The 24,169-nt window shown below is 56.2% G+C and overlaps 1 protein-coding gene across 3 annotated transcripts in view; it reads right to left on the bottom strand.

Annotated features, from left to right (window-relative positions):
* Positions 1-380: 380 nt before the first annotated feature.
* Positions 381-24,169, bottom strand: part of RAB11FIP4 (RAB11 family interacting protein 4) — a 132,018-nt gene continuing 108,229 nt past the window's right edge. For all 3 annotated transcript variants that reach the window (XM_066263284.1, XM_066263285.1, XM_066263286.1), the window contains 12 exons: positions 21,165-21,394; positions 18,470-18,664; positions 17,759-17,893; positions 17,411-17,446; positions 16,193-16,292; positions 15,824-15,927; positions 14,564-14,704; positions 11,170-11,251; positions 10,153-10,290; positions 9,918-10,076; positions 8,663-8,806; positions 381-7,614 (listed from right to left, as the gene is read on the bottom strand). In XM_066263284.1, coding sequence (XP_066119381.1) covers positions 7,498-7,614; positions 8,663-8,806; positions 9,918-10,076; positions 10,153-10,290; positions 11,170-11,251; positions 14,564-14,704; positions 15,824-15,927; positions 16,193-16,292; positions 17,411-17,446; positions 17,759-17,893; positions 18,470-18,664; positions 21,165-21,394 — 1,581 coding nt within the window. In that variant the 3' untranslated portion in view covers positions 381-7,497. The remainder of the gene's footprint in view (positions 7,615-8,662; positions 8,807-9,917; positions 10,077-10,152; positions 10,291-11,169; positions 11,252-14,563; positions 14,705-15,823; positions 15,928-16,192; positions 16,293-17,410; positions 17,447-17,758; positions 17,894-18,469; positions 18,665-21,164; positions 21,395-24,169) is intronic.

Below are 24,169 nucleotides of genomic sequence, written 5' to 3'. Positions count from 1 at the left end.
TAAAACATTCTCATGTATTACAATCCATTCATTTCCTACCACTCATGTTCATGGTTGCGGGTGGCTGGAGCCAATCACAGCTGTCCTCCGGGACAACACCAAATTTTTATTGGATAATGCATAAGGTACACGGGTCTTTGTATGGCTCTCACGGAATTACATTTTAAAATATGTGGTGTTCATGGCTCTCTCAGCCAAAAAGGTTCCTGAACCCTGTACTAGGGACAGCAGGCTAAAAGTCTTCAGGGTGACGCCCAGCCGTGGGGGACAGCACCAGACACCCTGACACACTGGGTGAGGCCCGTTCTTCCCCAGGAGCCCTGGACTCAGGCCTCACCGCTCCCGCCCTCCCTCCCCCACCACAGAAACTCACCATCAAGTCAGGCAAGAAAAGCAAACTGTTTATTTACACCTTGGTCTGTACACTAGTTCCTGAAGGAGCCCGCCTCTGAGAGCCTGCTCCTTTTTGGCTAAGAAGCAGGCTGATTGCTCGGGACCCTGGGACACAGCCTCGGGGCCTCACCCCACTCTCTCCACCCGGGGGCCTGGAGGTGGAGGTCTCGCCTGTCCCGAAAGCTGAGCCTGTTTCCAGGCGGAGGCTCCCGGGGAAGACTCAGGCGGAACCCCAGAGAGACAAAGCCATCTAACCCTTGCACAGGAGGCCACACATACAGCTTATTCCACACGGGCCCCCAGGAGAACCAGCCGAGGAAGCAGGAAGAGCCGGAACGGAGGGAGCCAACAGGCTGCGAGTCGCAGCAATGCACGGCTGGACGGCGGTCCCGACATCGGTCAGGTATTTAATGGCACCCTGGTCTGAGCACCTTCAGCAGATGAGGAAGAGCTTGGCAGTTGTTAACGGCAGACGGGCAGCAGCAAGAAGCCTCTTCCTTCTGCCCACTGGTCTGAAGCTGTCTGAGACACCGGAGGGCAGCGACCTGAACCCTGAACCCAAGCCCGATGCCAGGTGCTGGGAGTCACACAGCCGGCGCTTCCTCTGGGGCCAGGGGCACGCCCTCCAGTGGCCTCGGGAGCTGCTGCAGACCTATGACATCCCTGCCGGGCTGGAGCCCTAGGTTAGGACGGTGCGCTCTGCTTTCTATAAATACCGACACCAACACAGGGAGAGGTTTGTGGGAGAAGTCGCTTTACACAGCCACCCTCTTCTAGTGCGCAAGGCTTCTAAACGAGCAGCAGGCCAATGAGGGACTAAGTGGGTCTGAGCCCCCGAAGCTTAAGACTATAAAGAAAAATGCTGTACAAAGTGACTGTGTCGGCACAGCTGACTGAGCGAAGGGGCGGCAGAGCCTGATCCTTGTGGGTGAGCGGCCAGGAGACCCGGCAGGGAGCAGACCGACGTGGCGGAGGCACGCAGACACACAGTAGAACACTATGTACACATTTACAGGGCTCGGGAAGGGCCATGAGAGGATGTAGAAAAAGGGGCAGTGGGAACATGGAAAATCCTGTACAGTGGTGACAGGGAAGAAAAAGGCACAAGGACAATGACCCCAAACCATGCAGACAATACACAGCCTGTGCAGCACAGCAGAACAGAGGCCCCGGGAGGAGGCCTGGTTCCTGGGACAGCAGCACTGAGATCCCGCAGGGGTGGCCGTGGGATGCCACTCCCTGCCAGCCCCTCCTGGTGGCTCGGGGCAGACATCCCTGTTACAGTCACAATGGAAAGAGAAGTACAAGGCAGGAGCATCAGAATCACGTTGCATCATGCTTCACCAGGGTTTACGTTTTTAGAAACAAACCTTATCTAGATAGCAGTCTGATTTTCCAGGTGGGCAGCCGAGTGTGGCAGAAGGTCCTGCCATGCAGCTAGGGCAGGCCTGTGGTCCGGGCCTCTCCTGCTCTTGCCCTTTCATGCACACACTCAGAGCAGGAGGGCAGGACCTGGAGACCCCTAAGATCAGTGAAAGGAAGGGGCTTGCTTAAAGTGACCATGAACAGGGTGGCCCCTAGTGTGCGGCCTATCAGCAGGCATGGCTCAGTCTCACCAGCTTGTATCATAACCCTAGAGGGGCTGCCTGAGGCCCAAAGGAAGGAAGGCTGGGAGGCTGACACCACTGAGTGGCCCCTCCTCAATCTAAAACCCCCCTCAGCCCTTTAAAAGAGTCACTGCAGATCTGTGCAGGCAACAACGTCACTGCCTTGAGTAGTGACCATCCAACAACCTCTCCTGTTCCAATCACATCTAAAATTAGCTTTTGGCTTTAAGTTTGCTAATGCATTAAATACACAAACCCACAGAGCACAAAAAGAGGACTAATTTCTCCCTGATCCACAGGCCCCATTTGTCCCTGCAGACTTTTGTCAGTTATTAAGTCCCTCATTGCAACAAACGCGTCCACGCTGTGCCCTCCTGACCGCCCAGGAATCAATCAGACTCACCAGTGTAGTAGCGCCTGGAGCCTGGTTGTGGTTTGACTACTAAGGGGAGGAGCTGGGACGACCCTCATCCACCCAGATGAAAACAGATCAGAGGCAACGCCCACAAAGCCAGTGTCCCCTCCTGCCCAGCTGTGGGAGTAAGCAACTGCTGCTTCTGAGGCTGTTTGTCAGCTCCCTACCCCACCATTCTACCCCGCCCCCTCTTACCTCCCACCACGTGCCACCCATGGACTGCGTGGGCACCAGGCAGGCCTGCCCACTCAAGCTTGCTAACCCCCAGGCTGGTAAGAACAGCTGGATCCACCTGCTCCTGAAGGCATCTGGCCTCCCATTCTGGGCAAGGGATCTGCTAACTTACCATCCGACCTCCTATCAGGAAAAGCCACCAACAACCCAGCAGAACTTACTATTACCCAGCACCTGGATTAACAACCACCCCTTTCTCTATCTCAGACCAGGGACCTTCATGGCCAGGGCCTCAAAAGCTTGTCTACACATCAGCATCACCTAGGGAGCTCTTTAAACATCTAGATGCCTGGGCCACACCCACGCTATTAAATTCCAACCTGGGGAGGGGGGTGTTGTGGTATGTGTGTGTGTGTGTGTGTGTGTGTATGGAGGGAGCTGTCAGGCCAGCCAGCAGAATTTTAAAAATACCTCCAGGTGATTCCAATACACAGCCAGGGCTGAGAACCACTGTTTCAGGTCCAGGTGAAACCTTTGGAAGGTTCTCGAGCTTTGTGTTTCGAATAGGTCAGAAATAGTCAAGCTAAAGGAAATTTCCCTCTTAAAATTTGCAAATAATCTAACACATTTAAAATAAAATACCTTGTCCAACTCTGGCCAAGTCTAAGTTTAAAAACATTTTTTTTTGGCCCTGGCCGGTTGGCTCAGTGGTAGAGCGTCGGCCTAGCGTGCGGAGGACCCGGGTTCGATTCCCGGCCAGGGCACACAGGAGAAGCGCCCATTTGCTTCTCCACCCCTCCGCCGCGCTTTCCTCTCTGTCTCTCTCTTCCCCTCCCGCAGCCAAGGCTCCATTGGAGCAAAGATGGCCCGGGCGCTGGGGATGGCTCTGTGGCCTCTGCCCCAGGCGCTAGAGTGGCTCTGGTCGCAACATGGCGACGCCCAGGATGGGCAGATTATCGCCCCCTGGTGGGCAGAGCGTCGCCCCTGGTGGGTGCCGGGTGGATCCCGGTCGGGCGCATGCGGGAGTCTGTCTGACTGTCTCTCCCCATTTCCAGCTTCAGAAAAAATGAAAAAATAAATAAATAAATAAAAAATTAAAAAAAAAAAAACAAAAAAAAAAAAAAAACTTTTTTTTTTTACTGGAACTTTGTTTCTTACACCTTCCCACGGAACAGGGCCTGGCTAGAGCTGCAAGTGTTTCCTTTTCTATCAGCAACTGTTTATAAAACTGACGTGCTGGTTCCGCGAATTCTGTTTGGCTCTGAGTTGAGTGCGAGGTCAGCCCTGTGTCACACAAAGTGTGAGTCGGATGCAGAAGCCCCTTCCCCAACACTTCCCGGCTTCACACAAGGCTGTGCGAATCCCGACTGGGGTTTAGCGGAAACAGCAACAAAACCAACACCCACAGCGACCCCCAGTTACATCAGTCACCGAGGCCAATGAAACCAGAACCTCTAGGGATTGGGCCCAGGTATCAGAATTTCAAAAATCTCGCTGTTTTAAAAACGTGCCAGGCATTGCACGGCACCTACTTCTACTAAAAAATTATTGTCGTTTACCTAAAATTCAAATTTAACTGGTGTGGGGAAAACAGCTGTGTTCCACTTGCTCACTGGTTTCCTGGCTGCAAGCACTTCGCACAATTAGTGCAGGAACACGCGGCAGAAAGCCAGGTGTGTGTCTTTAGGAAAAGCTACCGGTGCTTCCCCTTGGGGGCGATTCTCCCAGATAGCTCTCCTGTCATGGCCACTGCGAGGTGCGGTTCCCCGATTCCCCCAGTCACCACTGTGAGAGGCCATTTTCCTCATCCCTTGTCCTCCACTGCAAAAAGCAGTTTCCCTGTGTATGTGCTCGCCAGTCTCTGCGGAACTCCAATAACTGGGCAATGGCCCGACGCTTCCGGCTCCGCAGTTCCTCTACCGTCTGCCTGAACGCAGTGTGAACCTGATGGCCTCGGCCACCGGCATTACAACTGGGCATCTTGTTTTCTTTTCTTTTTTTTTAAAACGAGTAAAGGAATAATTTATCGGTGGTGCAGGAATACACACTCAGAAGAGACTGAGAGTGTAAAGAAAAGGGGCCTTGGAGACAGGTCCAGGGGGTTCGCCCAGGACAAGCTGCTGCTGCCCACGGCTCCCTGGGTTGCAAGTCTTGCCGGGTCCTTTAGAGCAGTGTTTTTTCAACCACCAGGGTGCTGGTGTGCTAACGAGTCAACCATCCTGATGTTGTATGATCTTGTTATTTCTGCCTTAGTGGCTCCCAAAATAATTCTAATTTCACCTGCCCCCAAGTGTAAAAAGGTTGAAAACCACTGCCTTAAAGCTGAGAAGCAAGAGAAGCAAGGAAAACCCATCTAGTGGGGGAAGAAGGGATAGGGGAGGAGAAGGGGGAAGGGCAAGGGTACTTCACATCCTGTTTTCTATGTAACCAGCTGGGTACTGGGAAGTAAGAGCAGAACTCTCTGAAACAAACGAGGGAGGAGAAAACGCAGGGAGAAAGCAGGGCCTGCCCCAGCGCCCCTCCCCCACCCAGAGTCCCCGGAACCGCCCAGAGGCTGGAGGCCTGGGACTCCCAGAGCGGCTGCCCCCCTCGGGCTAGCTTTCAAGCACAGGAGAGTATGTTTAAAAAGTTAACTTAAAAAGCCAATTTGACAGACTCGGTTGAGATATTCCGGATGAAGTCAGAAGGTTGGTTTAACTTGAGGTGTATGACAGGGAACTCAGTCCCATTTTAAAGACGCCCTCCTTCAGAGACCCCAAGCGCTGCACCAGGTCCCGGGGGGCCTTTCAGATGAGGTGCTTCCTCGGGAAACAGCGCTTCCCGCCCTCTTACCCCACAGAAATTCCTTTTCCTCTGGTGATCGGATGCAACTCAGGCCCTCGAAGGTGGCCCGCTATCCACGTCAGTGCCACTGAAGAGCTTGTAGAGTTTTAGAGTTTTACGGGTAAACTGCTCCTCCCCGGGGCCAGCCCCCAGCAGCCCAGGACCTGACCTGGCTGGCCTCTCTACAGCACTCCTTCCCAAGTCAAACCCAGACCAAGACCATGTCACGATTCCTCTGTCCTCTTCAATAATTCATGGCCACGCCTTCCTATTCACAAATTCTCAGGAGACCTACTCCTCATGCCTTCTTTCCACCGCCACTGCTCAGACCCTCAGGGGAGGCCAGGGACACACGTGTCCTGAAGGATTGAGAAACTCCCCTAAAGTCTGACCCCTGTCCCAGTCTTGCTGGTGTGGGTGGCCCCAAACTCCTGGCTCAGACCATCGCAGCCCTATTATTTGCAGCAAGAAACAAATCCTGTACGTATTGCTTAAAAAGAAATCACAAGAGCCAACAAAAACAAAAGCTGATTGGAACGGAATGAAGGTTGTGTCCTGGCCACAGCGCCAGCGCCCTGCCTTTGTGCGCAGGGCGCACACCCAGGACCCCAGGTGCCCTCGCCACCCTCCACCGCCTGTCCTCTCCGCAGACTCCCCTCTGTCCGGCCCCACGTGCCCACACCTTCCCTTTTACACTCCCTAGAAGTGCTAATGAAAGCACACTGCAGGGGGGGAAGAAAGACCATCCGTGTTCACATATGTTTGGGTGACAAAGACGAATCACAGCCATGGGAAATGGAGAAACACTGGACAAACTCAAAGGCAAGTACCGTGTCTGCTCCCAGCTGCCTGGAACGAAAAGATTGCACTGCAAGTCCGGAGTGAAGGTGAATTCCCACACGCGGCACGAGGCTGAAAGACGGGGTTCCCCTGAAACTTCCCGGCCTGTGTCTCCCACCACATCTGCGTCCCCCGGGGCTGACAATCGGACCACAGGTGCATTTCTCCAAGTTGGAACGCAGGGGCCTCATATGAGCTGAGCCTAACCCAGAGCCCTGGTTCTGAACATCCAAACCCGAGGCCTGCTGTCACCAGGCTGGGCCCAGAACCCGGACTGGTGAGCAAGGCCCACTCCCAGTCCGCACAGGCAGCTAGACGGTCCATCCTGGCTTCTTTAAAATGCAGCCAGGGGAAGGGGGCCGATGGGGAGGTGAGCGTGGTCCTCCCTGAAAATCGCGTCTTTGGGTTGCCCATGTCAACACCACCTTAACACCCGCCCACCGCCCTGTCCCTCAGCCTCCTCTGCGTTCTTTCAGTCCCTTTGCTTCACGGCCAAGTGAATGCTGCTTTTTTCAAAACATTGTCTTAAAAACAAAACACAGGGAGAGGTAGGTGAGCAGGGGTGGGGAGTGTACGGAGGACTCTCAAACTGCCGAGAACTCGAGAACTCTCGGAATGAAGGTGGCTCGTCGGCAGGCCCGAGTCCTTGAGACACTGTGCACAAGCATCACGGGCTGCCAGCCGGGGAGGGGGCTGGCCAGGGCCGATCCTCGTGTTTCCCTAAACGCCCCTTCTTCCTCTCTGAGCGCGAGCACCTGGGCTGCAAAGGTGGCCAAAGAGATGGGCGAGGACGCAGCTGTTGGGCATTTGACCTCCCAGAAAAGATGATTTTGCTCCTACCCCCAGGGGAAATGGGGTGGGGCGACAAAGCCTATCTCCCTCGGGTATTTCAGATTTCTCACCCCCAGAGGTAGAATCATTTTATCCAGTATCTGAAACATGAGCTTCCAGTTCTTGTTACTACAGTAACTCCTGATTGACCTTGCCCCCCGCAACCTCTAGGACCCTCTGCCCCCGCAAAAGGACCACGAGGTGCATGGACAGCTAACTGCAGGTGTCACCCCAGCCACGGCCGCATGGCCGCCCCTTGCTGTGCACCTCCCCACATCCACACCAGCACACGTCATGTGGTAGCCAGAGATACATTTACAGTGTGCATGTGAGGCCCGTGTGGGCCACGTCCGCAGGCAGGCTCTGCCCTCTGTCCTGGAGTCCCAAGGCCGCTCTGCAGCCAGCACCCGTGTCTCAGTGTTTGATTTCGAGGATGGAGGGGTTGTGGTCCAGGATGGCGAGGATGATCTTGTCCATGTACTGCCGCAGCCGGAAGTTGATCTCCTCCTGCTCCTTGAGGGCTTCCATGAGCTGAGGGTGATGGGAGGCACGGTCAGAGCCAGTGCCCGAGGACAGAGATCGGGAGACCCTGGGCAAGGCGGCCCCCAAACCAGCCTCAGCACTTGGATGCCAGGACATGAGTCTAAAGTTTTCAGCTCAGCTCATATCTGAGGAGGTGACCTATGCAGATGCCTAGGCCCCACCCCGAGATTCTGACTTAACTGGTTTGTGGAAGGGCCCAGGTGTGGGTAAGTTTTTGGTAAAAGCTGAGAACACTGGCCAACGGCATTTATAACCAAGACTGACATCCAAAGTCCCAGGGCCCTAAGACTGGTAAGGCTGTGTCCTCTGCCTGGAATGGCCCCCTAGCCCCTGGCCCTGCCAGTGCCCCTCCCCAGATCAGCTCCTGACCAGTCCTTTAGGATGACACTGAAATGCTGCATCTGCCCCTGGCTCATCTGAGAACTCCCAGAGACCAGGGCTCAGCTTAGCTCTGTGTAAGGGGCCAGTGACTGTCTTAGACTCATGTGAAATGTAACCGAAGTATTTTTGGAGACCTGAACTTTCATAACCACACCCCAGTGGGGCAGAAAGACAGGACTTTGCTGCTAGAGGCCTGGGCTCCTCTCCCTCCACAGGCTCAGGGATCCTGGGTCCTGGTCTCAATCTGTTCAGACTGCCTCCGAGCTGTTAGAAGATTAGGTGAAGACATACTGCCAGCAGGTACTCAGGAAATGCTAGGACCCCTGCCCACTTGGCTTGGAGGAGGGGAGTTATAGACTCCCCTGGACTAAAGTTAATGACATCCACTGGCCATTTTAGCACATTTCTAGCTAAGACTTAAACTCTACCCTGCTCCCAAATCTGAGAGCTCCTCCCACCACGAGCAGGAAATCAGAGCTGACATAATTCCTCCGGCAGCTCTGCCATGTCACTCAGGGTAGCTGCAGGTGGGGACTCTCGGGGGCCAGACCCTGGTTCTCTTTTCCTGCTCTGGGCAGCTGGACTCCACACTGTGGCAGGACTCAGAGGAGGGCCAGGCCCCCAAAGTGAAAGCGCGAGCAAATGGGCACGTTACCTCATCGCGCGAGGCTGTATCTATTTCCGCAGCCAGAGACTGGGCTTTGGTCTGGGTGGCAAAGAGGTTCTTTGCTTCGTAGAGGCTAAGGCTCAAGATCTGTCCATTCAGGTCGTCATTCTGATCCCGTAGTTTATGATTCTCCTGTGAGTAAGAAGCATCCAGAACCCACTGGAACCCACTGCCTGCATCCACTGTCTCCTGATTCCCACCAGTACCCTCCCCGCAGGTGTGTGTCTTGCCGGGACACCCCCAGATGATGTGGTCTCTGCCAGGCTTGGGGTGGGGGCAGAGCTGGGTCCTGGGAGGTCCAGGGGTTCTTAGTCACAGCCCTGCTCAGGGGAGCCAAGTGTCCAGGCAGGAGCATGGTTTCTGGCCCCCCCTTCTTCCCTGGGGCTGAATGGACCAGAAGTGGAGCCCCAAGGCCCTGTGTGGGGACACTGCCCACCCAGTGGCTCCTCTGACACACTGGCCCGCTGGGCTGGCAGACTGGCTCATCTCCTCGGTTCCTCCCGCAGCGGGCTCAGGAATCCTGCTCGTGGGAGCTCGCTTTCCAGGTGCCTCGTCACTCCCCAGCACACCGCCCACGGTGCCCGGTGCCCACGGTGCCCGGTGCCCACAGTGCCCGGAACAGACCCGTCTACCCGCCCCAGGCTCTAGCCTAGCTTTTGCCTAAAGGTACCTACTGGCTCACACCTGTGACCTCGGGCTCCCCCTAGTGGATGAAAGGAGCTGGGTCTTAGGATTGTTGTGGGAACGAGAACATCTGGGTGCAGCCAACTGAGGGGTGTGATTTATACAGCGGTTTCCCGCCCCAGAACTGGCTAAGCGTGGGGCTTCAGCAACCATCACTCCCTCACTTGGTCATTGCCCCTCCTGGGCCCGCCACCCGCCACCCCCACCCTGACTGGTCTCCAATTATATAGGAGAGACCTATGTAGGAGAGACCATCTGACATGGCGCCTTGGGCTCAGGGTTCACTGAGAGACCATAACACAGTCTCATTCTTCTCTTCACGCGCCCAGGACAGAAGAGCGGTGTCTACTTTTTACTATGGGTGCCAAGGAAAGACCCAGAAATCTCCATCAGGCGGAGCACTGAGGTATGCCTGCTCCTGCCCGACAACCAGGCTGTGAGTGGAGCAGACAGGAGCGTGTGTGAGAGGGGGTGCTACAGCTCTTGGCCCCCTGGTGGGAAACCCACCCGGGGGGGCCTGGACACCTGATCCTGCCAGACAGAGGCTCCCAGGCCCCACCTGCTTGAGCCGTTTGATCTCGTGCTCCAGCTCCACCTCGCGGGCCCTGGCATTGAACTCGCCCAGGCTGGAGGATGAGCTGCGGCCCCTGCCTGGCCGCTCGCAGTCCAGCTTGTACATCTGCAGGTGCTCCAGCTCCTTCCGCAAGTCCTCGATGAGCTGCGTGGGAGAGAGGCCGGTTGGTGGGACGAGGGGCGCAGGAGGGAACACCGGAGCCCTCTGGCCTGGGACCCACCTCCTGTGTCGCCTCCCGCTCCTTCTGGAACTCCAGGCGGTTCTGCCGCAGCTTGTCCATCATGCGCTTGTACAGGTCCATCTCATCCTTGAGCCGCAGGCTGGTGTCCTCCAGCCGGTCAGACATGCGCTGCCGCTCCTGACTCGGGAAGACCAGGTCAGTGGAGGAGTGGGTCCAGAGGGGCCCACTGTGCCCCACAGACTTCCCTGAGGGTCTGTGTCTGCCACCTTAACACACGGGCAATCAGACCAGCTCCCTAGACAGACCCTTCTAGTCACAGCTTAAAGAAACATCCAGGCCCTGGCCGGTTGGCTCAGTGGTAGAGCACCCACCCGGCGTGTGAATGTTCCATGTTTAATTCCCGGTCAGGGCACGGAGGAGAGCAACCATCTGCTTCTCCCTATCTTCCTCTCCTCCTTCCTTTCTTTCTCTCTCTTCTCCTCCAGCAGCCATGGCTCGAATGGTTCAAAAAAAGTTGGCCCCAGGCACTGAGGATGGATCCATGACCTCATGTCAGGTGCTAAAATATCTCGGTTGCCAAGCAACGGAGCTGCGGCCTCAGCCAGGCAGGTCATCACCTGGTAGGGGCTTGCTGGGTGGATCCCATTCCGGGCACATGCGGGAGTCTGTCTCTGCCTGCCCACCTCTCACTTAAAAAAAAAAAAGGAAAAAGTCCAGATCCCCTAGGATTCTAGAAACACAACTAGAAAAATCTCAGGCCTCTGAAATCCTCAAATGCCAGATGAAACTTGGCTATAAAGCGACAGCCCAAACAGAAGCTAACCTTTGTCTCTTTTTTATTTTCTCCCATTATATAAGGAGACATATTCACTGCAGAAAATTTGGAAAATCAGAAATATAGAAAGACCAATTATTATTCATATTTTGTTGCCTTTTTTGTCTAGGACAATTTTACTAGAACTTTAGAAACCAGAACTAAAGGCCTCTGCTGGCCCACTGCCTTTCTGTGGGTTCGGCCCAGATCCAAGCCTGGGAGAAGCCTGCACCTCTGCTCACCTCATCCAGTTTCTCCGTCTGCGACTTGAGTCGAGTCACCGTCGTTCTAAGCTCTGTATTTTCTTCCTCCAGTTGCTGCACCCTAGGAAAGCAGGAGGACAGAAACATCAGAACTGGAGATCACCTTACAATTTGACAGTTTGCAGCGCTCCTCTGCTCCCTGGAGGGGGAAAGATACCAGCAAGGAAGAGAGCGAATATAATTATTTCAAATGAAAACCCAGCCCTGAGCTTCCTGTCATCCAGGGCAAAATGGTAGACACTGATTTATCATTCTTATTTTTTCTAATAAAAGGAAACACTCATTTCTGAAGAACAACATGAGATTCTTTTTGCATGCAACCTAAAGGGCCTGAAATGAAAGAGGGGGCATGTTTTTCTCTGAGGGGGAGAGAGTCTTTCCGTGGTTCTCTGACAGGGCCCTGCTGCTCAGATCTGCAATTTGAATGCAGCGACCCCATTCGTTTTCCATCCTTCCCCCAGCGTCTCCTGGGCTCTGGGCTCTGCCCTCTGACACCCACAGGACTAGCCGTAATCCTCTACGTTAGCATTCACCAGGGACTGTCCTCCTATGACGCCACGAAGACAGCCTGGGTGCCCAGGGATGTTTTAAATGTCCTGAGAAGAAGGGCAGATGAGCTGGGAGTCAGTGGCACCGGAACTGTGCAGGGTCACTTCTGACACCGATTACGGCAGAGCATTCCTTTCCCTTCCCACAGTCACTTCCTCGTTCCTGTAGAGAGGGCTTCCTGGCCTCCACTGCCCTCCGGGCTGCCCAGGAGGGGCCCCCAGGCCAGGCCAGAGAGGAATTCACACACGCTCTGATGAGCCCCCTCCGGGGGAACTGGAGATGGTGGAGGATGCGAGGAACAAAGCAGACCGCGAGACTCTGGGGGCACTGTCCCCTGGAGCACTGTCCCCTGGAGTTGTGCAAGGGGCATGGGTTAGGAGACAGTCCCCAAGAGGGCTGTCTTCCCACACTCACTGTCCTCTTCCACCACCTGTTCCCGGACACCTCACTCAGGCCAGCCAACACGGCCAGCTGTCAGGAGACAGAACAGGGATGCTTACTGAGTATCAGCCTCCAAAAGAGATGCAAAACAGCAGCTTCTAGAACATGAGTGGGAACTTAGGTGAAGCCCTGGTTGATACAATTAACAAAACGGGTCTCAGGAACAAGGGAGTGGAGTTAGGAGGGCTCCTTACCGACTGGAGAGGGGCACCCAGGGAACCAGTTCCCTTTGGTCCCGCCTGACCTCGGCTGGCGGGGAAGCACCTGCTGCAGCCATGAGGTGCAAGGTGGGAGCTACCTCCCAGCCCACCCTCCACCTAGGCTGGGTCCAGCAGACACCAACAGGGCTCAGCTCCGACGCTGGGACCTGAGGGAGGACGAGAAGTATGGGGGGCAGCTGCCCCTCTGCCGGGGCCCTGGTGGCCTCCCTGGCCTGGGTGGGTGGTGAAGGCAGTCCTGGGACATCATCACAGCCCTCACCTGTCAGCCATGTTCTAATGCGCATCAGCTCGCTCAACCTCACAGGGAGGGAAGCCAGATGGGGAAACTGAGGCTTAGGGAAGTGACACAGTATGTTTAAGCTCATGGAACTGACGGGTGACCACCCCAGAATCCCAGGTCAGTACTCCTCTCCCGGAGGGCCTCGGGTTCTAACGTCTATACCCAAGACCCAGGAGTTCTTTAAATGGCCCAGCTTTTCCCTTTACCTTGGCCCGGGGGACCCAGGGCCAGCGAAGAACCTGACAGCAGGGGGAGCTCCAAGCCCAGACATGAGTCCCAGCCCAGGCATCAGGGCAACACCACTAGTTTTTTGGGTTTTTAATCCATTCTCTTGATAGACATGTATGTTGTTTCCAGTTTTACCTGATCTGAACAATGCTACTGTGAATATTCTTTTACAACATGCTTCCACATGCCCATGTGTTCAGGTAGCAAAAGTAGAATTGTTGGGACCCAAGGTTTTCCCTCTGGCTCAGTTTTCCCATCTATAAAGTGCAGATGGCAGCACCTGCCCCACAGGGCTGCCCATGGAGCATAGAGGTGTGCTAGAAGACACAGGCTCCCTGAAAAGGCCCCGCCCCAGCGCCAGCAACCCTGTGGGGTCCACGTGGAAAGGCCCCGCCCCAGCGCCAGCAACCCTGTGGGGTCCACGTGGAAAGGCCCTGTCCCAGCCCCAGCATCCCTGCACCAGCATCCCTGCGGGATCCACATGGAAAGACCCCACCCCAGCCCCAGCATCCCTGCAGGATCCAAGTGGAAAGGCCCTGCCCCAGCCCCAGCATCCCTGCGGGATCCACGTGGAAAGGCCCCACCCCTACACCAGCATCCCTGAGGGATCCACGTGGAAAGGCCCCGCCCCAGCACTAGCATCCCTGCACCAGCATCCCTGCGGGATCCACATGGAAAGGCCCTGCCCCAGCCCCAGCATCCCTGCACCAGTAACCCTGCGGGATCCACATGGAAAGACCCCACCCAGCCCCAGCATCCCTGCGATTCCACGTGGAAAGGCCCTGCCCCAGCCCCAGCATCCCTGCAGGATCCACGTGGAAAGGCCCCGCCCCAGCCCCAGCATCCCTGCACCAGCCCCAGCATCCCTGCGGGATCCACATGGGAAGGCCCTGTCCCAGCCCCAGCATCCCTGCACCAGCATCCCTGCAGGATCCACATGGAAAGACCCCGCCCCAGCCCCAGCATCCCTGCACCAGTATCCCTGCAGGATCCACATGGAAAGGCCCTGCCCCACCCCTGCACCAGCATCCCTGCGGGATCCACGTAGAAAGGCCCCGCCCCAGCCCCAGCATCCCTGCACCAGCATCCCTGCAGGATCCACATGGAAAAGCCCTGCCCCAGCCCCAGCATCCCTGCACCAGCATCCCTGCGGGATCCACATGGAAAGGCCCTGCCCCAGCCCCAGCATCCCTGCACCAGCATCCCTGCAGGATCCACATGGAAAGGCCCCGCCCCAGCCCCAGCATCCCTGCACCAGCATCCCTGCGGGATCCACATGGGAAGGCCCCGCCCCAGCCCCAGCATCCCTGCCCCAGCATCCCTGCGGGATCCACGTAGAAAGGCCCCACCCCAGCCCTAGCATCCCTGCGGGATCCACGTAGAAAGGCCCCGCCCCAGCCCCAGCATCCCTGCACCAGCATCCCTGCAGGATCCACGTAGAAAGGCCCTGCCCCAGCCCCAGCATCCCTGCACCAGCATCCCTGCGGGATCCACGTAGAAAGGCCCTGCCCCAGCCCCAGCATCCCTGCACCAGCATCCCTGCGGGATCCACATGGAAAGGCCCTGCCCCAGCCCCAGCATCCCTGCACCAGCATCCCTGCGGGATCCACGTAGAAAGGCCCTGCCCCAGCCCCAGCATCCCTGCGGGACCCACCTGGTGTGGAGCAGCTCGATCTCCGTGCTCTTCTCCCTCTCTAGCTTGCCATAGGCCTCCCGGTGTCGCCGCACTTCCTCCTCCAGGGTCTGCTCAGCCATGGTCTCCTGGTCCTTCACCATCTCCTCCAGCTCGTGCACTCTGAGGAGAGGGGATGGATGCCAGTCCGGGGCAAGCTCTCATGGCCTGTCTTCCCACCCCGACCCAGACTGTAGCCAGGGGGAATCCGGGACCCCAAGTCACTGCCCTGCTGTGAAGGTGGCAGCGTGTTTGTCAGGCCTGGGAGCCAGCAGCTTTGCTGACAGGTGAGTTTGGGAGACTAGGGCACCTCAGGAAAGGTGGGTCAGCCACACACGCCACAGAGGGGCAGGCCTTGCGGAGGGTCCAGAGGGAGTCCGGGCTGTGCCTGAGAGGGGCCTCCTGGGCGGCACAGAGAGGGATGACAGGCCTCACCAGAGCTGAATGAAACAGCCCTCAGGTCCCACTCCTTTTTGCCCTGTCCCTTCCAGGCCGGCACCCCCTTAATCAGTAATTCTGCTTTTGGGCACCTTGACTCCTGGCTAGTGGCCCTGGGCATGTCACACCCGGGAAAGGGCAGGCCCCATAATGGATGCCATAACCCACTGCAGCTGGTCTAGATGGTACATCAGTCTGGGGCACGTTTCATTGGCAACAGTCCCTTCAGGAGGCTCACCTTCTGGGGGGTACAGGGTACAAAAAGGCCCCCCTTTGGGCCTACAAGGTTGAGGGTCAGTACCTGGGAGGGGGCAACAAGTTTCTGGGTATCCCATGAGGACAACCGAATGTTATATCCACTAACATGTTACAGTCAGCGCTGGGGAATGTCTTACTCAGTGGGCCTCCACTGGCAGGGGGAACAGCAACGCTGGGGCTTTTCCCATCGGTAGGAGGTGTGGCCCCCGACCCACACCAACCTCTCTCTCTGCAGAGCTCGTCTCCAGGAAGGGAGGACAAGCTCTCATCACTGTGGGGCAGAGAGACAGGCCAGTGGACCCTGACTCCTGCCTTAGAAGTGCCCTGGGGCTGTAGACCGGGAGGGTCAAGGCCAGGCCCCCCTCCCCCCATCTCCCTGTCCCAGGCATCCTGCACGGGCAGAGCCATGAAGCAAGGGACTGAAGCGTCAAAAACGCTGAGGATGTGCAGGTTACCTCTGCTAGTTTCTCTCGGGGCCTCAGCCACAGACAGCTCTGTTCCCTAGTCGCAGCCAATGCCCCCAGAGCCGAGGGGAAGGCCCCTGACCTGTGCACCAGCTGGGTGTTCTCCTGCTTCAGCTTGCTCTTCAGGTCCCCATTGGTCAGGCTGTCATTCTCCAGTTCTGTCACCTTCTTTTCCAGGAAGCTCACCTACAGTAGGGATACAGAGGTAGGGGTGGATAAAATCTCTGAGTCCCCAGAACTGAGAACCTAGAAACTGTGGGACTGATGGCCAGGTCCTCCAAAACTGCGGATGAAGAGCACAGTCATGTTTGGTGGCAGAAACGATGGGGATAGATGTGCCCGTGTGATCTTGGACGGGGTCTCCCCAGGCCCCAGAAAAGCATCCCGAAGTGCTCCCTGCCTCCCCCAGGGAGCACACACACAGCAAGCCCCTCCTCCACACAGGGCCCACCTTCTCCGTGATGTCATTGTCACAGGAGTCAATGCTGTCCCGGAACAGGTCCTCGGTGCTGCCGTTACTGCTGCTGAAGTTGCTGCTGTGCATGAGCTGCCTGCAGGGGCCACACGCAGGCCTTGAGCTGGGCGGGCACCCAGCGCCCTGGGGTCGGGGTGCCAGAACCCCCCCTAAGGATGCTGCCCTCACCCAGGGGAGAAGAGTTGGCTGACCTCTGAACTGAGGAGATATCGGCTCAGAGAACAGCAGATGGGCTGCTACGCCCCTCTGCGCCCCTGGCAGACAAGGCTCATCCATCACCGCTCTGGCCTGAGGCTTCAGAACCCTCTCCGCACAGGTGCCCTGGCCCGCAGCTACAAGTGACTGGAGCTGGTGGCTAAGTCCCCCACTCCTTCCGCTAGAAAACCGCCCAGTGAGGACAGCCAGGCCCCTCCATCTCATCCATCCCAGCAGGAAGTCTGGGCCCCAGTGCCCTCCACCAAGCCAGCTCCTGCGGCATCTCTGGGGACTCAGAGGAGGGCCAAGGGAAGAAGACCCACCCAGATCGTGCTGGGCAGAGGGTGGTGGGTGACACTGGAAACATGGAAACAGGCAGAGGGGCTAGCTCTTGCCTGAGGCAAACCCTGCTGCCACTCCCCAGGGGCTCCCAGTTCCCACTCCCTGACGGGCAGCAGCCAGGGTCTCTGCCAAGAGGCTGTCTCGCCCCTGCTCCTGGGCCAGAGCCTGGGCACTTGCTAGCAGCCCCCAGAGACCTGAGTATGAACCTGGGCCAGTCTGCAGAACCAGGGCAGGGCCCTGCAGTCACAGGAAGTCCGCTATGCAAAGCCACCACGCCCCTACCTCTGCCAGCAGGAAGCCCAGGGGCTCTGTTAGCACAGCTGCCAGCTCCAGAGCCCAGGGCCGGGCACTGACAGTGGAGGTGGGGTGTGTCTCCCGGGTCCCTGCTGTGCCAGCCTGAGGCTGAGGCAGCTGAGGGTTTGGAGATGCCAGTGACTGCAGAGGGGAGAGGGGGTCGACCCGAGAGCAGGCCGGCCTCTCCCCTTGGGCTGCTTCACCTGCACTGCCCGCCACCTCGTCCCCCTCTGCTCATGCTCACTCGGCCACAGGCAGGGTCAGGGCACCGCCTGGGCGGCTGGCACAGAGCTCGCCATCCTGGCAGCAGGAGCAGTTAAACGGGACAGCATTCAACCTGTCCTTCCCTGAGGGGGGCCTTACCGTCCAAAGGCCGTGCTAGAGATCTTCCGGTTGGGGCTACAAAGAGAGAGAAGGGGGAGAAACGGTCATTGAACAACGGGACTCTAGTCTACCCCTTACTATGCCCCGGCTGCACGACACCGAAGTGCAGGGCGGGCCTTTTCCCTGCCCGCTGAAGGGGTCCCACTAGTCAGCCTTCGGCCTGAGGAGCAGCACCCTGATTTTCCCGTTGCAAACAAATGCAGGCCCCTTAGGATCAACCTGTTCTGAGTGCCCTGACCGGCCAAAAGGGCATGGGGCCATCTGGTCTGCTGCCCCCCCTGGCCCCCACCCAGACCGCCCGCCCCCATGCTGGGCCGGAGGCCTCACCTGTTGGCCTTCAGGTTTTTCAGCCGGGCTTCCAAGTCATTCAGCAGGTTGATTTTCTTGCAGCACTGGGAGCAGTACACATCCAGCAGTTCGCTGTTGTATGCATGCCGCGTTTTCCTGGGGGTCTGCCCCGCGCTGATTCAGGAAACAGAAGGCAAGCCCTTCTTAACTGCCATCCAATCCGGTGCCCACCCTATGCTGCCGAGCTTACTTTACTGCACCCCCTATAGCTGGGGACCAGTGTGTGTGTGGTTGGGGGGTGGAGAGTGGAAGGACAGCACCAGATCTCCCGTCCTCTAAAACTCTCAAAGAGAAGCCAATGAGTTGTACCCACTACACAGATAAGGCAACTGAGAGCTGGTGTCAGAGTTAAGTAAGGACTCAGGTATGTGGGAAGGTGTAAGTATGCCACCTGGAAGAACCTTTCAACCCTGAGGTTCTAGAAAACAAGGCAACAAGACAACTCGCCCCCACCCCCTGCCGCCCTGAGTCTGCAGCCTCCCAAACTGGCGAATTCTATTTCCTCCCCAAGATGGGAGGAGGAAGGATGAATTCTAGACTCCCAACTGAGGGGCAATGCAGCACCCCCAAGCCCCGGGAGCAGAACCCACATAGCTCAGGACTCTGCCCACTGAACCCCTTGGAGATGAGGCAAGATTGGTTCTGCCACTTTTCCTGGACCCCAAACGCCACTCCAGACCAAGGGGCCACCTGGAAGACACTGAAGAGCCTAGGTCCGAGTAGATGTTGGTCCTGGTCTCGTCGTCGGGGCAGGGGCTGCTGGGGGCACAGTCCACATCGTCCCCCTCCCCGTAGTCTTCAAACTGCTCCTCATTGCTGATGAGCGAGGTGGTGGAGTGTGTGGAGAGGTCTGATGTCGTCATGGACGGAGTGTGGCCCAGGGACCTAGTATTGGAGAAGGGCTGCCCATTAATGAGGCCACAGCCTGGGCTGGGCAAACCTACCAGTCCTCCCAGGAGGTTGACTGGTGCTCCAGATGCCGGGAGCCTGATTAAGTTTGGACCCTGTGACCTGGTAAGTCCTCTTTTGAGATCTTATCCTAAGGGAAAAATCTCACTATAGAAACTGTTTCTGGCCTGACCAGGCGGTGGCGCAGTGGATAGAGCGTAGGACTGGGATGCCAAGGACCCAGGTTCGAGACCCCAAGGTCGCCAGCTTGAGTGCGGGCTCATCTGGTTTGAGCAAAAGCCCACCAGCTTGAACCCAAGGTTGCTGGCTCCAGCAAGGGATTACTTGGTCTGCTGAAGGTCCGCGGTCAAGGCACATATGGGAAAGCAATCAATGAACAACTAAGGTGTCACAATGCACAACGACAAACTAATGATATGATTGGTGCTTCTCATCTCTCTGTTCCTGTCTGTCCCTATCTATCCCTCTCTCTTACTCTCTCTCTGTCTCTGTAAAAAAAAAAAAAAAAAAGAAACTGTTTCGGCCAGAGAGTCAAACCACTGCCGCTCCAGGGCGGGCAGCGGGCAATGCTTATGACCGAACGGTTCACCTCCAGCTACCTGAAGTTACACTAATTAAATTATAATACATATGAGTAAATTAAATTATGGACTATCAAACCATTGTTGAAAGAGTTAGAAGAATATTGGCAATCATGTGGAAAAGTTAATATTAGATATTAAAGTTGGCTATACCACTCTAGATCCAGTCAGAGGGAGCATGATAAAGGTCTGTACAGAATGAGGAGCGGTTGGAAATAAAAATACTTCAGTGGTAACAGAGCTTGGCTTTGGGTGCTGGGACTGTGAGTAAAATTAGTTATTTCCCCTCCACTTTCACTTCCCCAACTTTTCCAAGTTCAATTTAATTGGCTTGTACTTCCTTAATAAAACTGTTTTGAAATAAATAACAATGACCTACTAGGTGAGATGCTTCTCCCAGTTTACAAAGGGAATTTCTAATCCAAAGAAGCCTAACTCCAAAGAGCAGGTGGCACGGACCCTGCGCCTCGCAAGCGACCCACGGTGTGGCCTGTGGCAGCATCAGCGTTGGCTGCGGCCTGGCTATAAAACAAGAGCAGACCAGCACAGCTCCTCGCCTGACAAGACACATCTTCCCACTGCTCGCCGTGCAGCACTCCCTGGGATTGTTCCTCCTAAGCCTCCACACTCGGAGACCCGAAGGAAGTGTGTGATGGGTTAAGGCGGTGATTCTCAACGCGTGTCCCTGAGGAACGCCAGGTTCTCTCTAAGAACCACAGTGTTCATGACAGAGCGCTAAAGGTCCAGTCTCCCAGCCTCTCCACCCACTGTCTTGATTTACTCACCTATCTTCCCTAGGTTCCTTAGCACCTCAAGACGAGCTCATCATACTCCTCCCTCCTTACTCCTATAAATTTTACGTAAACTCTTGGCACCGGCTGCCGGCTGCCTCCGAGTGATGGCTGGTCCCAGAAATCAATGGGAATAATCAAGTGGCAAGTGATTAGCCAAAAGACCAATGAGTCTGTAGTCGGGGACCATCTGTCCTTGGGCTGGTCGGTCACAGGGACAGACATGGGCCTCTCCCAGGAGGCACCTGGATAAACAACTCCACAGGGCCCGCCGAGAACTCCTAGAGACCCCGAGGTGAGAACGCCTGCACTGAGAAAATAATAGTAGGTTGAGCCACGTGAAATCGTCTTTTCTTAAAGGCTGAAAATGATTAGAGATTGGCAGTTTCATATGGTTCAATGAGACACGGGAACCCCTCCCCTGCCTCCCCAAACCTCTGGGTCAGCCGTGACCGTCAGCTTCTCCAGACACGTGGGCTGTCAACTCCCAGCTGTCACAGCGGCTGCTGCCCAGCACCCCACAAACACTGTCATCCCCTCCAGAGGTGGAGTGCTGGCTGGAAGGAGAGGGACTCCCTCTGCTGACACCAACTGAAAGACGACAGTGTCCCACTGGGAAGTCACTAGGTCCTAACATTGTTTTTAAATGACATTTCTGATTATGAGAACACATGAGCAATAAAATAGAGAATATATAGCACAGTAGATGGGAGATCATTAAAATGATTAAAAATCTCACCATCCTGAAAGAACTGATACTTTTCTAGAATAATTTTTCCTAGGCATTTATCTGTATATAATTTTTTTAACAAAACTAAGATCATACCTCATTGACATCTTTGTAAGCTTCCTTTTAAAAACTGAGATAAATATCCCACATCATTAGTCAATTAAACTTGACACTATACGGCTGCATAAAACTCCAGGACTAGCCCTAAGCATGTAGGTGGCTCAGACCCTTTTACTATCTAGAACACCCACACAACTTATGCCCATGATGCAAGTCCTGAGTGTGTCTCACGTTTACTTCCGGGAGATCCCTTCTGAGAACGGCACCTCTGGGCCCAGGGGCCACACGTGGAGCTCCTGACCGCTTTAACTCACTTGTCCTCTGGCAGGAACAGGCCCCCGAGGCCCCCGTCCTTCTCCTCGGCGGGACTCCCGACGGAGCCCTCCAGGCTCTGGGTGCTCTCCATGGGGCTGTCCACGTCTGGTTCCGGGAGGCCCTCAGGCGGGGCCAGGGTCATAGCCTCCTCTTCGTCCTCAGGAAAGAAGCCGGTCTCTCTGGGGAGGAGCTCGCCATCAGCAAAGGTGGGGCCTGGCACCTCACTGCCCTGGGAAAGACAGAGGGACACAGGATGAGTGAGGCTGGCTCCCTAGAGCTCAGCATTCGTCATCAGATGATAAGGATGCTGGCAAGGACAGGCCACTAATTATGAGGCCCAGGCACACCACCTAATGACAACGGGGAATGGGGTGTGAGAAAACCTACCAGGTGATTTCTCTCAGGGCCTCTCACACTGCTCGCTTCCTGAGAGCCCAATGAGGAGTCAGAACCCCCTGGGGACAGCCACCCACAGACCCAGGGCACAGCCAGGCCAGCTAGAGGGCTCAGGGCCACCGGGCTGCCTGTCAGGGTCTCCATCACAAAGTCTGCACAGGAGGCCAAAGGACTGGGGAGAAGGCTTCTTGGTGACGGAGCTCGGCACAGCCAGGCCAGCTCTAGGGCTCAGGGCCCCCGGGCTGCCTGTCAGGGTCTCCATCACAAAGTCTGCACAGGAAGCCAAAGGACTGGGGAGAAAGAAGGCTTCTTGGTGATGGAGCTCAGGGCACAGCCAGGCCAGCTAGAGGGCTCAGGGCTCCCGGGCTGCCTGTCAGGGTCTCCATCACAAAGTCTGCACAGGAAGCCAAAGGACTGGGGAGAAGGGTTCTTGGTGATGGAGCTCAGGGCACAGCCAGGCCAGCTAGAGGGCTCAGGGCCCCCGGGCTGCCTGTCAGGGTCTCCATCACAAAGTCTGCACAGGAAGCCAAAGGACTGGGGAGAAGGCTTCTTGGTGACGGAGCTCGGCACAGCCAGGCCAGCTCTAGGGCTCAGGGCCCCCGGGCTGCCTGTCAGGGTCTCCAGCACAAAGTCTGCACAGGAGGCCAAAGGACTGGGGAGAAGGCTTCTTGGTGATGGAGCTCAGGGCACAGCCACAACGAATGGCCACTGAGAACAATGGCCCTGACCTCGCAGAGTTTGCTGTAGCACAGTACAGGGACGTGTGAACAATGTGACACGGATCCACCCTCCACAACTCCAGCCACATCCAATGACCTCTCAGAACCTCGGTTCTCTCTGTAAACTGGGAATGGCAAGGAAATCTTACAGGATCAGGATCGCTGTGTCACAGTAGGACCTCAGTGAATAAATCCCGGCCACAGGGCATGATGCCAACCTGGGAAGGACAGTCTGCCCTGGCCCTGTCCCAGCACGCAGTGGAGCAATACCAGGAGTTTCACCTCTGAGCTCTGGGCTGGTCCTCAGTACCTAGCACACTGCCCGGCACGATGATGGTGCATGATGAAGATTTGCCTGAATCTTTTATTAAAATCATCTTCCAGAAGAGGAGGTCTGGCTTTATTCAGAGTTGACCCCAGTCTGAGGGGCAGATAGCTCTCTGCAAACCACTTCTTGGGGCCGCTTGCTCTCTGAGGAGGTAGGGACCTCCCAGGTAGCACTGCTTCTATCTGCTCCCATCCAAAAGCCAACCTGTTCCCAAGGTTCTTGAATGGGCTCCTTAGAGAGGGCTGGCAGGGGCCGCTGTTAAAAGTGCCACCCTAGAACTGCAAGAAGGGTAACAGTAACAAGGGCTACGAAAGCCTCCAAGTGTCTCAAACAAGATCAGACATGGGCAGCCAGTGGTGAGGAGGCAGCCCCCCTGGGGGTCTATACCCACCAAGGCACCTGGGTTAAGAGGAGATGTTAATTAATCAGCTTGCCTGCTGCTGGTGCCATGACTCCAGCTGAGCGCCAGATGGACCAATAAAGTCGGGGTCAGGCGGCCAGGCCCTCCTGACTGGCGGCCGGGGGGCAATGTAATTAAAATCACCCCTAGTGTTCACATAGTCCTTTCCACCTGTGGGCACTAATCCGATCCCACATGGCTCTCAACTTGATCAGGTCTTGTATCCTAAGCGAGCTCTTCGTCTGCAAGCCTGAAGCTGCGTTGCAGGAGAAAAAGGGAAACTACATTTATGGAGCAGTCGCCAAGTCTTGGAGACCATGCCGAGAGTTGATATATTATCCCACTTGGGCTTTGTGACAGCTCTTCAGGACAGCGATTCCTATCCCCATTTTACTAATGAGGACATCAAGGCTCAGAGAGTCACCTGCCAGAAGTCCTGCAGCCTGCCCCTGAAGTCCCCACCTGCCTCTGGACACATGCTTGTTTCTCTTTATCACTGAGGCAACGCACCCTTCATGAATTTTCAAACCTCATGGTGACAATGAGCAGAGCACACATTACAGGGGCATGTTACTAACTGTGAAGCCCAGGCACCACATCTGATACTGGAACTTCCCACTTCCTACTCCCAGCAGCCACCGAAGAGAAAGGCAGGAGGGAGACAGCCTTCCTAGAAGGCTGGGGTCCTGGAGGGGCACCCTGTGTACTCTATTTGCCTAAAAGCTTTTCACCTTCCCTGACCCACAGCAGGGAAGTCTGTGCTGCTAGAAACCCCAGCTTTGTGGCTTACAGGAGTGCTCAGCCACTTTGCAAATTGGCCTTTTGTTCCGGCCTTCACAACCCTGTGAGCTGGGTCTCCTCTCCGCCTCTGTGTAGGTGAAGTGACTTGCCTGGAGCCTCGCGGGAGCTAGTGGCAGGGCTGGGACTGGACTGTGAGTCACCATCAACCACTCTCTCCCCACAGCCCCGTGTCAGTGGGGGTCCTAAAGAGACTGTTGCTCTCCCCTCCCCAGAAGGCTGGCAGGGCACCAAGGGAGACCAGCATCTGAGCTAAAGTGTCCGGCTTGGACTCCAGACAACTCATGTTTGCCTCACTGGACACCAAGTCACGGAGGCCGAGTTTCTGCTGGGCACTCTGCCGGAAGACACCCAACTCAGGGC

This window comes from Saccopteryx bilineata, chromosome 2, assembly GCF_036850765.1.
Source record: "Saccopteryx bilineata isolate mSacBil1 chromosome 2, mSacBil1_pri_phased_curated, whole genome shotgun sequence".
NCBI lineage: Eukaryota > Metazoa > Chordata > Mammalia > Chiroptera > Emballonuridae > Saccopteryx > Saccopteryx bilineata.
Note: the sequence above shows the minus strand (reverse complement) of the source record. Positions and strands in the feature narration are given on the sequence as shown.